The sequence below is a fragment of the Pongo pygmaeus genome, chromosome 4 (genome assembly GCF_028885625.2).
Source record: "Pongo pygmaeus isolate AG05252 chromosome 4, NHGRI_mPonPyg2-v2.0_pri, whole genome shotgun sequence".
Lineage (NCBI taxonomy): Eukaryota > Metazoa > Chordata > Mammalia > Primates > Hominidae > Pongo > Pongo pygmaeus.
This window is the reverse complement of record NC_072377.2, coordinates 142,866,117-142,882,718: the sequence shown is the minus strand read 5'-3', so window position 1 is coordinate 142,882,718 and position 16,602 is coordinate 142,866,117. Positions and strand designations below refer to the sequence as shown.

General features: G+C 45.5%; 2 protein-coding genes across 12 annotated transcripts in view; one reads left to right on the top strand and one right to left on the bottom strand.

Annotated features, from left to right (window-relative positions):
* Nucleotides 1–16,602, top strand: part of CDC25C (cell division cycle 25C) — a 54,220-nt gene that overhangs the window by 1,168 nt on the left and 36,450 nt on the right. For 2 of the 10 annotated variants that reach the window (XM_054488832.2, XM_054488835.2), the window contains exons 2-6: nucleotides 7,701–7,795; nucleotides 8,818–8,863; nucleotides 11,261–11,294; nucleotides 11,410–11,499; nucleotides 13,103–13,201. In XM_054488832.2, the coding sequence (XP_054344807.1) occupies nucleotides 7,701–7,795; nucleotides 8,818–8,863; nucleotides 11,261–11,294; nucleotides 11,410–11,499; nucleotides 13,103–13,201 (364 nt within the window). Of the gene's footprint in view, nucleotides 1–5,257; nucleotides 5,749–5,949; nucleotides 6,361–7,700; nucleotides 7,796–8,817; nucleotides 8,864–11,260; nucleotides 11,295–11,409; nucleotides 11,500–13,102; nucleotides 13,202–16,602 lie in introns of those variants that run through there. The other 8 variants (XM_054488834.2, XM_054488836.2, XM_063665521.1 and 5 more) reach the window with 8 other exon arrangements.
* LOC134739635 (oocyte-specific histone RNA stem-loop-binding protein 2-like) lies at nucleotides 181–5,205 on the bottom strand. Of its 2 annotated transcripts, XR_010126483.1 has the most exons (5): nucleotides 4,992–5,205; nucleotides 3,818–3,913; nucleotides 3,603–3,707; nucleotides 2,098–2,250; nucleotides 383–1,953 (listed from the first exon to the last, which is right to left on the bottom strand). XR_010126483.1 is itself a non-coding variant. In XM_063665523.1 (4 exons), exons 1-4 carry the CDS (start codon nucleotides 5,035–5,037, stop codon nucleotides 332–334), a joined length of 357 nt encoding a protein of 118 aa, XP_063521593.1. In that variant the 5' UTR covers nucleotides 5,038–5,205; the 3' UTR covers nucleotides 181–331. The 2 variants fall into 2 exon arrangements, 1 of the variants encoding a protein (XP_063521593.1); XM_063665523.1 differs by lacking the exon at nucleotides 2,098–2,250 and having other exon boundaries at nucleotides 181–443; nucleotides 4,994–5,205.

The following is a 16,602-nucleotide window of genomic DNA, read 5'->3' as shown; positions in this document are numbered from 1 at the left end:
CTCCCACATGAGCCAAAGTTTAAGTCTTTCTTAAAGAGACTGAATGTAGACGTTAGTGTGTGAAGAGGTTGGGTTGATGGTTTCTGGCTCTTATGTAAATTCGAGTCTCAGCTAGCATCACAGATGGTTTAGGGAGACAAGCAAAAAAGTGGATAAAGGAGAGGCTTTAAACAATGCGTTCGTGTTGTGATCTCTTTGTAATACAAAGTTTTCTATTTCTTTTTTTTTTAATTGATTGGAAAGTAGCAGTAATGCAAGTAATCTTCACTATTACACTTAGCAGCAAGTCCTCTGAAAGACATCTGTTTTCTGTACATATTTTGTGCCTTACTCAAGACTGGGACAGGTAAATAGCTGTGATCAGCTGGAAAGTAGAGCCAGTGGCGGGGTTCTTCCTCACTGAGCCAGGGAGGGGAGGAGGCAGGAGCCACCAAGTCTGCAAACTGAAAAAGAGTAGAGGAAAAGTGAGGTACAGTACTAACTGAGAAAATAGGGGTGGAGAGATTTACCTTGCACTGCCTATTTCCCCTTGGCAAAAGGAGCAGAGTTAGGGGCCATGAAGTAGGGGACACATGGTTTCCAACAATTGCTCTTATGTGCCAGACACCATGCTACTTTTTTTTTTTTTTTTTTTTTTTAAAAAAAACAGGGTCTTGCTGTTGCTCAGGCTGGAGTGCAGTGAGGCGATCATAGCTCACTGCAGCCTTGAACTTCTGGGCTCAAGCAATCCTTTCCATCTCAGCCTCCTGAATAGCTAGAACTACAGGGGTGTGCCACCATGCCCAGCATATTTATTTCTATTTTTGTAGAGAGAGGCGTCTTGCTATGTTGCCCAGCGTAGTCTCAAACTCCTGGCCTCAAACAATCTTCCCATCTTGGCCTCACAAAGTGCTGGGATTGGCGTGGTGTCTCACACCTGTAATCCTAGCACTTTGGGAGGCTGAGGCAGATGGATCAACTGAGGTCAGGTGTTCGAGACCAGCCTGGCAACATGGTGAAACCCCCATCTCTACTAAAAAATACAAAAATTAGCTGGGCATTGTGGCGCCCACCTGTAATCCCAGCTACTCGGGAAGCTGAGGCAGGAGAATCGCTTGAACCGGGGAGGCAGAGATTGCAGTGAGCCGAGATTGTGCCACTGCACTCCAGCCTAGGCAACAGAATGAGACTCTGTCTCAAAAAAAACAAACAAATGAACAAAAAACGAAGTGCTGGGATTCCAGGTGTGAACCACCACACTTGACCTACATACTTTGATATATATTCTCATTTTTTCTTACAATCATCAAATGAAACAAACCTTCTCTTTGACAAATGAAACAGCCCAAGAAGTTAAGTGACTGCCCACATGGTAGGCAAAGGTACTCTCAAAAAGCAGTCTAAAAGCCCTTGCTTTTCGCCACTAAGCTGTTCACCTTTTTATTATTAATTAAATTATTAATTTAATTAATAATTAAATTAATAATTTAATTATTTTAAAATGGTTGAGTTAAAAGTAGGCATTGGCTTATTTGCAAAACATTGAAAGAAACTGAGACCCAAAACAAAACAAAACAAAACAACAACAACAAAACAACAACCCTGCAAGTCAAGTTTCAGGCCTCATTTCAAAGGAAGTTTACATCCCCTTTCATCATCTATAAAATGGCCTCCCAGTGCAGCCCAACACTCCTACCCATAATTAAATCTCCTTATTCCACTTTTAGTTCCCAAGGATTTTTTACTCATGTCCTGCTCTTTCCCTGCTGCCCCCTTTTTAGTCTTTTGTTCTTGGGCCACTGCTTTGAACTGCATCTTAATTGTGCCCTCATGAGCCAAACCCCATTTGTGACCCTGCTCCAATGGGTTTCAGCAAAGGATACTCTCCATCCATATTCTGAGGGCTCCAGGGCCTGGAGCCGGTCATCCAAAGGAGTGGAATCCATTGGCTCTAAGAGACTCTTCATTCCCTGCCTAGGAAGGAACAGCCGAGTTGGAGGAACATGCACTCGATTCAGACCTTCCCTTTTCACCCAGTGAAAGCTAAACCTCTGCAAAGTGGGGAGAAGTAGGGCTAAGCCTATCAGTCATAAAAAGAACCAGGAATAGAAAACATACCCCTCAGCCCCTCTGCCCTGCAGAGGCTAGCTGGGAGGATCCCAGGAATGTGGGGCTCTTCTCCACTGTCTGATCTGGGCATCCCAGGAGTGATGGCTGTACCTCCTGTTCTTGTTTAGTGTTTCAGGGTGAAGCCCAGGCTGTCACTGTGCCCTGGCAACAACATGTATGGGTCAGACTGAGGTCAAGGTGAAGGAACACAGCTCACTGCTTATCACAGTGAATCATGAGCCTAGATAGGGATTCCCCAAGGATGACATAGGATCAATGCCCTCAATCCAACAGAAAAAGTAAATCTTCAAATCAGATTAAACACCAAACTTCCCACCTCCCTAATATTCTTTCTTCTGGGAAGGATAACTTAGATATATTCCAACACCCTCATAAATCAAGATATAAAAGACAATATTTGACTTCCCTTTAAAATAATTCTATCACTTCACAGTTTGTATGTATGCATGTAAACTTACATGTAATTAGCTAAGTATGTTGCAATTAGCTAAGGCAGCTGGAATCATGAGGAGACAGTGAAAATGTTTGTTAGGAAAACAACCTCATTAACAAACGTAGAGCTTTTAAGAGTTTTGTTGGCTGGGCATGGTGGCTCACGCCTGTAATCCCAGCACTTTGGGAGGCTGAGGTGGGTGGATTACCTCAGGTCAGGAGTTTGAGATCAGCCTGGCCAACATGGCGAAACCCCGTCTCAACTAAAAATACAAAAATTAGCCGGGTGTGGTGGCGCATGCCTGTAATCCCAGCTACTCAGGAGGCTGAGGCAGGAGAATCACTTTAACAGAGGTTGCAGTGAGCTGAGATTGCGCCATTGCACTCCAGCCTAGGCAACAAGAGAGAAACTGTCTCAAAAAAAAAAGTTTTTTTGTTGTTGTTTTTAGGAGACAGTCTCACTATGTTGCCCAGGCTGGCCTCAAACTCCTGGGCTCAAGTGATCCTCCCAAGTAGCTGGGACTACAGGCACACCACTGCATCTGTAAAAAGTCTTAAGGGTGGCCAGGTGCAGTGGCTTATGCCTGTAATCTCAGCACTTTGGGAGGCCGAGGTGGGTGGATCATTTGAGGTCAGGAGTTCCAGACCAGCCTGGACAATATGGTGAAACCCTACCTCTATTAAAAATACAAAAATCAGCCAGGCGTGGTGGCGGGCACCTGTAGTCCCAGCTACTCGGGAGGCTGAGGCAGGAGAATAACTTGAACCCAGGAGGCAGAGGTTGCAGTGGGCCAAGATTGCGCCACTGTACTCCAGCCTGGGAGAGAGCGAGACTCCGTCCCAAAAAAAAAAAAAAAAATACGCTTAAGAGCTAGGTGTATAAGTTCCGTTTGAGAAAAGTCTCAGAAACTTATTTTTGGGGCTAGATTTTTAGAGAATTTGTTTTAGGAATGCTGCAACTTTGTCAGAGTGCTCAGATTTTAGTATATTTCCATCACCTGACATTGAACTAAAGCCACTTGGTTGACACTTTTGTTGTGACAACCCACAACTGCACTTACTTGAGGACCTGGTGCAGAAAGCACTGGTAGCCAGGTGTGCACTTGCCATAATCTATCTGCTTTTGCCACCGCTGGAGAATAACTTCGTCTGTCTCTACTTCCCACCTGCAGGGAAGTATACAGTTTCCCACAAAGTGTGATTATACTGTAGTCGTCAAAGCAGATAACAACTCATCCCACACTCCCTTAATCCCCAGCCTGATTTTCAAACTCACCTGGCATAGCAAGGTTCTGTGCTAACTCCCACACTCACTGTCTGTATCCTAGAGGACAAAGAATTTTCACACATCTCCTTTCTGGGGAAGCAGGTTCTGCAGATGAAAAGGGTATTAGGATAAAAACCAGCTGGCTACACTGTGCCTCTCAGCCACTACAACCACCAAGATCCTGACATCAGACACAAGTTGCATTTTGACTTTTGTTTCTCAAAGCATGATCTGCAAGCCGTCTGCATGGGTAGCACCAGGGGGCCTTGATAATGACCCCACTTTAGATCTATTGAATTATCGTTTTTGGAGCCTACATCTTAAAGAGCTTCTAAGGTTATTTTGAACATTTTTATTATGGAAATTTTCAAATATACACTGAAGTAAGGAGTATGGGGTAATACCTTACCACTCAAAGTATGGTCGTAGGACCAGCTACCTCACCATCAGCTGAGGGCTTGTTAGAAGGGCAGAATCTTGGGCCGCAACCGCAACCCAGACCTCCCGAATCAGAATCTGCATTTAGCAGGTCCTCAGGTGGTTAGTGTGCAAATTAAACCTTGAGAAGCACAGATATGATGGACCCTCCTGCCCCCTATCACTCAACACTCAGGGTCAATCTTGTATCATCAATACCCTCCCCCAGCACGGGATTATTTAAAAGCAAATCCCTAACATTAGGAGTGTCTTTTTGTTTCACTCTAATGCCCAGGCTGGAGTGCAGTGGCGCAACCTCTGTCTCCCGGGTTCAAGCAATTCTCATGCCTCAGCCTCCCAAGTAGCTGGGATTACAGGTGTGTGCCACCACAACCGGCTAATTTTTGTATTTTTAGTAGAGACGGGGTTTCATCATGTTGGCCAGGCTGGTTTTGAACCCCTGACCTCATGTAATCTGCCCGCCTTGGCCTCCCAAAGTGCTGGGATTACAGGTGTGGGCCAACGCGCCCGGCCAATCATTTATAAATATCACCTCGTCAATGTTCAAATTTTCATTAATAACCAATCTTTGAGGTCCTCTGGATTGCGATAAGGATTATACCAAGATGATTTAATTCCTCCACTTTCCCTGCAACGGAATTTCTTTTTACCCACGTAAGCTAGCGTCTCTAAGATGCTGCACACTAAAAGAAACACTAAACAAAGCTCTTGGAAGGGGCTAATGCCTCTCAGCATAAACACACACACCCGTCTCGCCCCAACACTTGCCACACCGGCAGCAAACGCTCCATCTCCCGTGGAAGGCCAGCAAAACTTAGAAGAAAACGTCCGCGAAAACGGCACGAGAAAGAAGCGAGGAAAATGAAACGCTTACAACACCCTCCCCCCAAAATAATCTCTCCTGGTATTATCCGAGCGAATGTACATCACTAGTAAGGCGCGGTTTAAATCTCCCGGGGTTCGTGGGGCTGAGGGAACGAAGAAAACAGAAAGGGTGTGGCGATTCGTGAGAGGGAGAGCCAATGATGCGCCAGGCTCCCCGTGAGGCGGAGCTTATCCGCAGCCTGCCTAACGCGGGTGGGCCAATCACTATCCTGCTCTGGATATGGGGCGGGGCAAGCCTTACCATTTCCAGAGCAAGCACACGCCCCCGGGTGATGTGCGAGCCCAACGATAGGCCATGAGGGCCTGGGCGCGCGCGCGGAGATTGGCTGACGGAGCTTAGAGGCGAGCGGGGATAGGTTACTGGGCGGGCGGAAGGTTTGAATGGTCAAACGCCTGCGGCTGTTGATAGTCTTGCTCAGAGGCTATAACTTTGGCCTTCTGCGCAGGGAAGACGCAGAGTCCGACGTTGGCCTACCCAGTCGGAAGGCAGAGCTGCAATCTGGTTAACTGCCTCCTTTCCCCTAGATTTCCTTTAATTCTGCTCGAGTCTTCGCCTGTGTCCGATCCCTATCCACTTTCCCTCCTCTCGTAGGCAAGCCTCAGACTCCAGGCTTGAGGTAAGTCCGCAGCCGTCTCCGCCACGGAATCACGGAGACCCCATTGTCCCCCTTAGGGTCCAGTCGGGCCCCCACAGACAGAGGTTGGGAGGGCCGAATGGGGAGTATCGCGAGTTACGAGACCCGGGTTCTTTCTAGTCAGGAGTCTCGAGCTGTGTGGCGTGGAACAAGTCAAAATCCTCTCTTCATTCCATCTTTAAGGTCCTAAGGTTGCCTCTCGTCGGTGAAGAAGATCAGGTTCCAACCTGAAGCCAGGCTGTGAATCACCCTTCGGGGTTGCCCCTCTTCCAGTGCTGATCTGCCTGGCTGGAAAGGATGGAGGAGTTTAGAAAAGTTGAGGGAACTGTGATGTACCGATATAGATGACGTTTTCCTCCTAGCTAGGTTTTGTTTTTCTCCTGGTGAGAATTCGAAGACTATGTCTACGGAACTCTTCTCATCCACAAGAGAGGAAGGAAGCTCTGGCTCAGGACCCAGTTTTAGGTCTAATCAAAGGAAAATGTTAAACCTGCTCCTGGAGAGAGACACTTCCTTTACTGTCTGTCCAGATGTCCCTAGAACTCCAGTGGGCAAATTTCTTGGTGATTCTGCAAACCTAAGCATTTTGTCTGGGTAAATATACTTTTATTTTTACACTGTATTGCCTTTGCTATTTCCAAACAGTTGGGTTTGTTTGTTGGTTTGTTTTCAGTTATCCCGGCTCAAAGGTCAGGCTTTAAGTCTCGGCTCTGCCCTTGACTGTGTAACCCTTTTGAGTCTCACCTTCTTTTCTGTGACAAGAAATAATCTCAGCCAGGCGAGGTGGCTCATGCCTGTAATCTCCGCACTTTGGGAGGCCAAGGAGGGCGGATCGCCTGAGTCTAGGAGTTCAAGACCAGCCTGAGCAACATGACAAGACGCCGTCGCTACAAAAAATATTAAAAGTTAGCTGAGTGTGGTGGTGTGCACCTATAGTCCCAGCTACTCGGGAGGCTGAGGTGGGAGGATTGCTTGAGCCTGGGAGGTGGAGGCTGCAGTTAGCCAAGATCGCCTCACTGCACTTCAGCCTGGGAAACAGAGTGAGACTATCTCAAAAAGAAAAGAAAAGACAAAAAAGAAATAATAATCTCTTCCTATCTTACTAGGATCTTGTGAGAATCAAATGATGTGATAACTGGGAAAAGTCTTTGAAAACTGCTGCATTACGAGGCGGTCACTTTATTAGTATTAATATTAGTGTTATTGCAGTTGTACTTTGAATTCTGATCATACCATGTCTCAACTAGCAAACAAAGAGAAGTAGTACCTGAGAAAAACTAGGGACGCCAGGGAGAAATCAAGCCTGTGTTCATGGTGCTCAGGACAGGGAATGTGGAGTCAAGATCCTCCTCGGCCAATAAACTCTGGGCCTCATTAAAAAAAAAAAATTATCTGTTTCAGTATGATGGTAAGGAGAAAATAAGGTACAGATTTTGGTAGTGGGAGATTTTTCTCAGCCCAGTCTGAGATATTTCCAAAAACCAATTAGATTTATTTGGACACTGTTCAGATGATCTGATAGTCATTAAGCGGTGTTTCAAATGAACAGGATTGGCCAGGCGTTGTGACTCACACCTGTAATCCCAGCACTTTGGAAGGCCGAGGTGGGCGGATCACCTGAGGTTAGGAGTTCAAGACCAGCCTGGCTGACATGGTGAAGCCCCATCTCTACTACAAATACAAAAATTAGCTGGGCGTGGTGGCAGGCGCCTGTGATCGCAGCTATTTGGGAGGCTGAGGCAGGAGAATCGCTTGAACCCGGGAGGCAGAGGTTGCAGTGAGCCAAGATCGTGCCACTGCACTTGAGCTGGGGGGACAGAGCAAGACTCCATCGCAAAAAAAAAAAAAAAAAAAAGAAGAAGATGACATGATCTTTGACTTTTAAGGATATAACAATCTAATGGGAATTTCGATGTACTATTATGTCTCAACAGAGGAACCCCAAAACGTTGCCTCGATCTTTCGAATCTTAGCAGTGTGGAGATAACTGCCACTCAGCTTACCATTTCTGCAGACCTTGATGAAACTGGTAGGGAGAAGGGAGATAAACGCCCCAAAGGGAAGAATAACTTTTAAGGGAGAAAACAGGGAAGTAGGATAGAGACGGAAGGTGGTGAAAGTATAAAAAGAATCTGCCTAGAGAGATGGAATTTTGTGGGTAACTAGAGGATTTTTGAGAATGATTAAGCCAATGGGAAGAGAAAGATAATAACACTAATAGGAGCTACTTTGCATTTGAAAATGTTAGACAAGTAGGAATATATTTTGTTGACTGATTAATGGTGGGAATGAAAGTATAGTCATTAGGATATGAGAAGTTTTGTGCCTCAGTCTAATCTCAGCAGAGGCAAAGAAACCAGCATAAAGAAATATGTTGTTGGCCAGGTACAGTGGCTCATGCCTGTAATCCCAGCACTTTGGGAGACCAAGGTGGGTGGATCACGAGGTCAAGAGATCGAGACCATCCTGGCCAACATAGTGAAACCCCATCTCTACTAAAAATACAAAAATTAGCTTGGCGTGGTGGCACGTGCCTGTAGTCCCAGCTACTGGGGAGGCTGAGGCAGGAGAATCTCTTGAACCCGGGAGGCGGAGGTTGCAGTGAGCTGAGATAGCACCAATGCACTCCCGCCTGGCGACAGAGCGAGACTGCATCTCAAAAAAAAAAGAAATATGTTGTCAACTAATTTTTATATGTTTTATATGAAATATTCCAAAAGGGATGTTTCATAAGTTAACCTTCCAGAATTCCAATTTCAGATTTTCTGAGTGATAACCTTTCTTTTCTACTCATAAGAAAAAAAAAAGCTCCATAGGTAGCACAGTGTAGTGTTTCCCAACACTTTTTCTTTTAGTGACACATACAAATTCTTAAGTTTCTGTGAAATTGTACCTTGTATGATGAAATAGGTACCAATCAAGAGGCTTTGTATTCAAAAGCTCAGTCCTTGAAATTAATATGGCTTACTGGTAATGAAGAAAATCTGAAGGAAAAACAGGATGAATGGACAAGAATAACTCCTTTTACTGATTCTTTATATTTGATTGCAGGTCACCTGGATTCTTCAGGACTTCAGGAAGTGCATTTAGCTGGGATGTAAGTTCTGTTGCTAAATGAACCCCACGCAAAAGCCTTTTAGCACTGGTCATAGAGATTTTATCCTGTGCAGACTCTGCAGAGTACAAAACCTTTCATACTGGGTATAAGTGGGCTTTGAGGCCTAGTTCCTTACCTTGAACAGTTTTTAAGTTTTCCAGATCTAAATAGTGTTGTGAAAATGAAGGCTATTCATTTTAACTATCATAATCAGAAGTATCTATAAGGAAATGAAGGAAAATGGTATACTACACTTATGTATAGGCTTTTATTTGTATGTGAAAGGTGCTGTATCTTAGTAATTGAAAGTACAGAGTGGCCGGGCACGGTGGCTTACATCTGTAATCCCAGCACTTTGGGAGGCCAAGGCAGGCGGATCAGTTGAGGTCAGGAGTTCAAGACCAGCCTGCCCAACATGGTGAAACCCTGTCTCTACTAAAAATACAAAAAGTAGCCGGGTGTGGTGGCACATGCCTATAATCGCAGCTACTTGGGAGTTGAGGTAGGAGAATTGCTTGAGCCCAGGAGGTGGAGGTTGCAGTGAGCCGAGACCGTGCCACTGCCCTCCAGCCTGGGCGACAGAGTGAGACTCCGTCTCAAAAAAAAAAAAAAAAGAAAGAAAGTACAGAGTGTAAGCTCTGGAATCAGTGTCTGGGTTCCTGGCTTACTACTTCATTCACCAGTTGTGACTCTGACAAGTTTTTTTTTAACTTCATTGGACCTTAATTTTTTTTATTTGTAACGTGGAGACAATAATAGCACTTCTCATAAAGTACCTATTGTAAGGATTAAATAAACTGTGTATCTAGCACATACCAAGCATTTTATTTATGTATTTATTTTTATTTTTGAGATGGAGTCTGGCTCTGTTGCCAGGGATGGAGTGCAGTGGTGCCATCTTGACTCACTGCAACCTCTGCCTCCCTGGGTTCAAGCGATTCTCCTGCCTCAGCCTCCCGAGTAGCTGGGATTACAGGCGTCCACCACCACACCCGGCTAATTTTTGTATTTTTAGTAATACAAAAATGGAGGCTTCAACATGTTGGCCAGGCTGGTCTTGAACTCCTGACCTCAAGTGATCAGCCCCCACCTCTGGCCTCCCAAAGTCCTGGGATTACAGATGTGAGTCACTGGGCCCAGGCTGAATTGCTTTAAATGCTCTAACCCAGATAGATAATGAAATCCATGCAGGGAGGATAGAAATTATTTTATTTTATTTTTTTTTTTGAGATGAGTCTCGCTCTGTTGCCAGGATGGAGTGCAGTGGTGCGATTTCGGCTCACTGCAACCTCCACCTCCCGGATTCAAGTGATTCTCTTGCCTCAGCCTCCTGAGAGGCTGGGACTACAGGCACATGCCACGACGCCCAGCTAATTTTTGTATTTTTAGTAGAGACGGGGTTTCACCATGTTGGCCAGGATGGTCTCTATCTCTTGACCTGGGATTACAAGCGTGAGCCCCCACTCCCGGCCTTTTTTTTTTTTTTTTTTGAGATGGAGTTTTGCTCTTGTTGCCTAGGCTTGAGTGAGTGCAATGGTGCGATCTCGGCGCACCACAACCTCTGCCTCCCGGGTTCAAGCGATTCTCCTGCCTCAGGCTCCCAAGCAGCTAGGATTACAGGCATGCACCACCACGCCCGGCTAATTTTGTATTTTTAGTAGAGACGGGTTTCTCTGTGTTGGTCAGGCTGGTTGCGAACTCCCAACCTCAGGTGATCCGCCCGCCTCGGCCCCCCAAAGTGCTGGAATTACAGGTGTGAGCCGCAGCGCCCGGCCAGAAATTAAATTTTTTTAAAAAATTAGCCCGGCCGGGCGCGGTGGCTCATGTCGGTAATCCCAGCACTTTGGGAGGCCGAGGCGGGCGGATCACGAGGTCAGGAGATCAAGACCGTGCTGGCTAACACGGTGAAACCCCGTCTCTACTAAAAATACAAAAAATTAGCTGAATGTGGTTGCGGGCGCCTGTAGTCCCAGCTAATCAGGAGGCTGAGGCAGGAGAATGGCGTGAAACCGGGAGGCGGAGCTTGCTGTGAGCCGAGGTCGCGCCACTCCAGCCTGGGTGACAGAACCAGATTCCGTCTCGAAAAAAAAAAAAAAAAAAAAAAATTAGCCCCAATACACTGTGCTGGAAAATTAGTAAATTGTATAAAACTCGTTCATCTTTGGAACATGTTATGTGGTTATGCAGGCAAAATGAGGGTCTTATCCCCAGGATGTCACTTGAGTCTTGATATTTACCACAGAGAATACCCTATGTATTGTTGTTGGAAGAGACATATCAACTAGGAATAGGGCTCCTAGAATGAAATAAAAAAAATGTTGGGATGCACCAATCCACTGAAGAATAATCAAACAGTATTTGGGGCTAACCTGACAGGCAGTTTGTTTTAATTTGCAGGAATCATCACCAGCACCTAATGAAATGTAGCCCAGTGAGTAGCCTCTCTTTTTTGGGTTTTGTTTTGCTTTTCAGGTGGGAGGCAGAGGGTTTCCATTGCACCTGTGGCTTGAGGATGCTGGATGTTCTCAGCAAACTCTCTTTTTTAGGCACAGCTTCTTTGTAGCACTCCGAATGGTTTGGACCGTGGCCATAGAAAGAGAGATGCAATGTGTAGTTCATCTGCAAATAAAGAAAATGTGAGTGTTTAATGGAAACCTAGATATATTGGCAGTTTAATTTTTTGAGTGAAGAAACTTGTTGGTATCATAGTGAGACAGAACTGTTTATACCTCGTATGCTAGACAAGCAAACTGTATTACTATAGGGGAGAAAAATTCTTTGTTTTTGTTTTTTCTCATTAAAGTTTGGCCGTAGGTCATCATTATTTCTCATGTTCAGTTGATCATTTTGAGGACAAAAATTACCCTTACTGTAGTGTAAGGGATTTAGAAGTTTTTTGTTTGTTTGTTTTAACAGGTAGGGATAACTTGCATAACTTGTTCACGGATTTTTTTTTCACCACTTTACATGCAAGTGTAGATTAATTTCTTATTTCCCCCTTAGTCTAGCTTTTAAGCCCTTATTCCGAGGAGGCCATGGTACTTTTTATCTAAACCTTAGGCCATCCGTCGTTCCAAGTTAAAACTAGCGTCTCCAGAGCCACCTCATCACTAAGATAATTCTGTATCTAATCCCTTCATCTAAGCCTCTTTTCTAGACATCTTTTTTTCTTCCCTGCCTCCCATCCCTTTCCCCAAATCATTACCATGAAAGATAGCTGCTGTTCTTTTCTTACATTGACTTAAGATAAACTCATGTTTTTGACTGTTCTTATCAGTTTTTTCTTGATTTAATACTGTCCTTCTAATCTCCATTTATAATCACTTTTTATTCATTTATTTTTGAAACTGAGTCTCACTCCATCAGCCAGGCTGGAGTGCAGTGGTGCAATCTCAGCTCACTACAACCTCTGCCTCCTGGGTTCAAGTGATTCTTATTCCTCAGCCTGCCAAATAGCTGGGACTGTAGGCACGTGCCACCACGGCCCAGCTAATTTTTGTATTTTTAGTAGAGACGGGGTTTTGCCTTATTGGCCAAGCTGGTCTCAAACTCCTGACCTCAAGTGATCCACCCACCTTGGCCTCTCAAAGGGCTGAGATTACAGGTGTGAGCCACTGCCTGGCCTATAATCACTTTTTTTTTTTTTTTTTTTGGTGAGACAGAGTTTTGCTCTTATTCCCCAGGGTGGAGTGCAATGGTGCAATCTCAGCTCACTGCAACCTCTGCCTCCTGGGTTCAAGCGATTTTCCTGTCTCAGCCTCCTGAATAGCTGGGATTACAGGCGTGTGCCATCACGCCTGGCTAATTTTTGTATTTTTAATAGTGACAGTGTGTCACCAAGTTGGCCAGGCTGGCCTTGAACTCCTGACCTCTGATGATCTACCCACCTCAGCCTCCCACAGTGCTGAGATTACAGGCGTGAGCCATCACGCCCGGCCAATAATCACTTTTTAAAATTTCACTATTCCCTCCCCAGGCAGGCTCCCTACTCCTACCCCATTCCTTTTACTTGTAACCAAAAATTAGTATCTTCCAAAGCAAATCTACATGCCATATATCAAATCCACATCATAATTTGCATCTTCAAATGCAAGGTTATATAGGGTCAGGATATAGGGTCAACTTTGATTATGCGAAATGTGTATTGTGAGGGTTATTCATGGCTTCATCAGATGAAATGTTTTTATCAGGGCCAGCTGACACTTCTCTTCCCCAACTAATGCAGTTTTTCTTATGCAGGAAAACAGCACTTTGAAGCCCTTGGAGTGGCAGGCACCCAGGAATCTGAGGTTTCAAAAGAGACCAGGAAAGCCTTATGTGTCTCCTCTTTCTCTGCTGGTAAGTCATTGAACATCATTATTAAGGGTCAGTTGAAGTGTTATAGGCTATAGGATGGCAGCTCTGGATTTATGAACCTTTGAATTTTTCTAAACTGGCATCATCAAGCCAAATTTAGATGAGAAAAAGGGGGTTGGAGAAGTAAAGTTTGAGCAGGAAAAGAGAGGAGCAATATGTCCTATGATCTTCTTGTTTAAGTTTAAGGAGGAAAAAATATGTCTTGGGCTTCTTTTTTTTTTTTTGAGATGGAGTGTTGCTCTGTTGCCCAGGCTGGAGTGCAATGGCGCGATCTTGGCTCACTGCAACCTCTGCCTCCCAGGTTCAAGCGATTCTCCTGCCTCAGCCTCCCAAGTAGCTGGGATCATAGGTGCCCACCACCGTGCCCGGCTAATTTTTATATTTTTAGTAGAGACGGGGTTTTACCATGTTGGCCAGGCTGGTTTCAAACTCCTGACTTCAGGTGATCCACCTGCCTCAGCCTCCTAAAGTGCTGGGATTACAGGTGTGAGCCACTGCGCCCGGCCAGGCTTCTTTTTTCCTTCTTTAAAGATTGCTTTTTTATTTTTATTTTTTTAGACACAAGGTCTTGCTATGTTCCCCAGGCTAGACTTGAACTCTTGGGCTCAAGCAATCTTACCACTTTGGCCTACTGGGTAGCTAGGACTACAGGCTCACGGATCTGTGCCCGGCTCTGGATGCTTTTCTCTAATAAATGGACCCTAATTTATAAAAGGACTTCCATATTGTTAGATACTTAGTGGTATCCAGATTTTCCTTTTACAAATAATTATATGATGTAAGTTCTCAAGCATAAATATTTGACTGCATTTCAGACTTTTCTCTTCAGTGCTGGATTGAAGGTATAAATTTTTTTTTTTTTTGAGATGAAGTCTCTCTCTGTTGCCCAGGCTGGAGTGCAGTGGTAAAATGTCAGCTCACTACAACCTCTGCCTCCCAAGTGCAGGCAATTCTCCTGTCTCAGGGTCCCGAGTAGCTGGGACTGCAGGTATGTGCCACCATACCCCGGCTAATTTTTTTATTTTTAGTAGAGATGGGGTTTCACCATGTTGGCCAAGCTGGTCTTCAAACTCCTGATCTCAAGCAGTCTGCTTGCCTCAGCCTCCCAAAGTGCTGGGATTGCAGGCGCGAGCCACTGCATCTGGCATAGGTATAAATTTTTAATCTGCTCATCTTGTTGGTATGGCATAAATTTTTTATTTTATTTTATTTTATTTTTGAGATGGATTCTTGCTGTGTCACGAGGCTGGAGTGCAGTGGTGTGATCTCAGCTCACTGCAATATCTGCCTCCCGGGTTCAAGTGATTCTCTTGCCTCAGCCTCCCAAGTAGCTGGGATTACAGGTGCATGCCACCACACCCAGCTAATTTTTGTATTTTTAGTAGAGACAGGGTTTCACCATGTTGGCCAGGATGGTCTTGATCTCCTGACCTCGTAGTCTGCTGGCCTCTGCCTCCCAAAGTGCTGGGATTACAGCCGTGAGCCACCATGCCCGACAGCATCAGTATTTTTAAAGTTTTTTTTTTTTCCTCTCTCTAGAAATAGGGGTCTCACTATGTTGCCTACGCAAATCTCGAACTCCTGGGCTTAAGCCTTAAGGTTTGATACTTTCTCCAATTTATTTCTAAAAAAGTTATAAGAATTTACATTTTCATTAGCAATCCATATCTCATAGAATTTATTTATTTATTTATTTATTTTGAGACAGAGTCTCACTCTGTCGCCCAGGCTGGATGCAGTGGCGAGATCTCAGCTCACTGCAACCGCTGCCTCCCTGGTTCAAGCAATTCTCCTGTTTCAGCCTCCCGAGTAGCTGGAACTACAGGAGCATGCTGCCACGCCCAGCTAATTTTTTGTATTTTAGTAGAGATGGGGTTTCACCATCTTGCCCAGGCTGGTCTTGAACTTCTGAGCTCAGGCAATCCACTTGCCTCAGCCTCCCAAAATGCTAGGATTACAGGTGTGAGCCACCCTGCCCAGCCTTCTCGTGGATTTTTTTTTTTTTTTTTGAGATGGAGTCTTGCTCTGTCGTCCAGGCTGGAGTGCAGTGGGACAATCTCAGCTCACTGCAACCTCTGCCTCCCAGGTTCAAGAGATTCTCCTGCCTCAGCCTCCTGAGCAGCTGGGACTACAGGCGTGTGGCACCACGCCCAGCTAATTTTTGTATTTTTAGTAGAGACAGGGTTTCACCATATTGGCCAGGCTGATTCGAACTCCTGACCTTGCGATCCACCCACCTGGGCCTCCCAAAGTGCTGGGATTACAGGCATGAGCCACCACGCCTGGCCTTCTCATGGAATTTTTTAAAAAATTACTTTCTGCTGAGCAGTCTGGGGTGAGGGAAAATGCTAATTAGGCGAGATGTTGTGGCTCATCCCTGTAATCCCAGCACTCTGGGAGGCCGAGGCGAGAGGATTGCTTGAGTCCAGGACTTTGAGTTCCCTAGCTGGGGAACACAGCAAGACCACATCTCTACCCCACCCCCCAACCAAAAAAAGAATGGCTGGGACTTGGTGGTGCATGCCTGTAGTCTCAGGTACTCTGGAGGCCAAGGTAAGAGGATCGCCTCGGCCCAAGAGCCTGAGGCTCCAGTGAGTTATAATTGGGAAGATTGCTTGAGCACAGGAGTCTGAGGCTGCAGTCGGCTGAGATGGAGACTCAGTCTCAAATAAATAATACACACACACATACATACATGGTAAAATAGTTTATTTTATATTAAAAATAATTAGCAGGCCAGGCATGGTGGCTCATGCCTGTAATCCCACCACTTTGGGAGGCTGAGGCGGGTGGATCACCTGAGGCCAGGATTTGAGACCAGCCTGGCCAACATGGTGCAAGCCTGTCTCTACTAAAAATACAAAAATTAGCCAGGCATGGTGGCAGCTGGCTGAGAAACAAGAATGGCTTGAACCTGGGAGGCGGAGGTTGCAATGAGCTGAGATCACACCACTGCACTCCAGTGCAGTGAGTGGACAGGTGACAAAGTGAGACTGTCTGAAAAAAAAAAGTAAAAAATAAAATAAAATAAAAATAATTAGTAGTGGCTGGGTGCAGTGGCTCACACCTGTAATCTCAGCACTTTGGGAAGCTGAGGCAGGCTGATCACTTGAGGTCAGGAGTTCCAGAGTAGCCTGGACAACATGGCGAAACCCCATCTCTACTGAAAAAAAAATATGAAAATTAGCCAGGGCCGGGCGCGGTGGCTCACGCCTGTAATCCCATCACTTTGGGAGGCCAAGGTGGGCGGATCACGAGGTCAGGAGATCGAGACCGTCCTGGCTAACACGGTGAAACCCAGTCTCTATAAAGTACAAAAAATTAGCCGGGCGTGGTGGCAGGCGCCTGTAGTCCCAGCTACTCCGGAGGCTGAGGCAGGAGAA

Bases quoted from the DNA above. Each gene is read 5' to 3' on its own strand.
- LOC134739635 (XM_063665523.1), bottom strand. From the start codon at position 5,037: ATGGAGCGTTTGCTGCCGGTGTGGCAAGTGTTGGGGCGAGACGG. The intron at 3,914-4,993 runs GTGTGTGTGTTT...TTTCATCTGCAG, and splicing joins CAAGTGTTGGGGCGAGACGG to AACCTGCTTCCCCAGAAAGG. The intron at 444-3,602 runs GTAAGTGCAGTT...ACTCTTTTTCAG, and splicing joins TTTCTGCACCAGGTCCTCAA to TTTGCAGACTTGGTGGCTCC.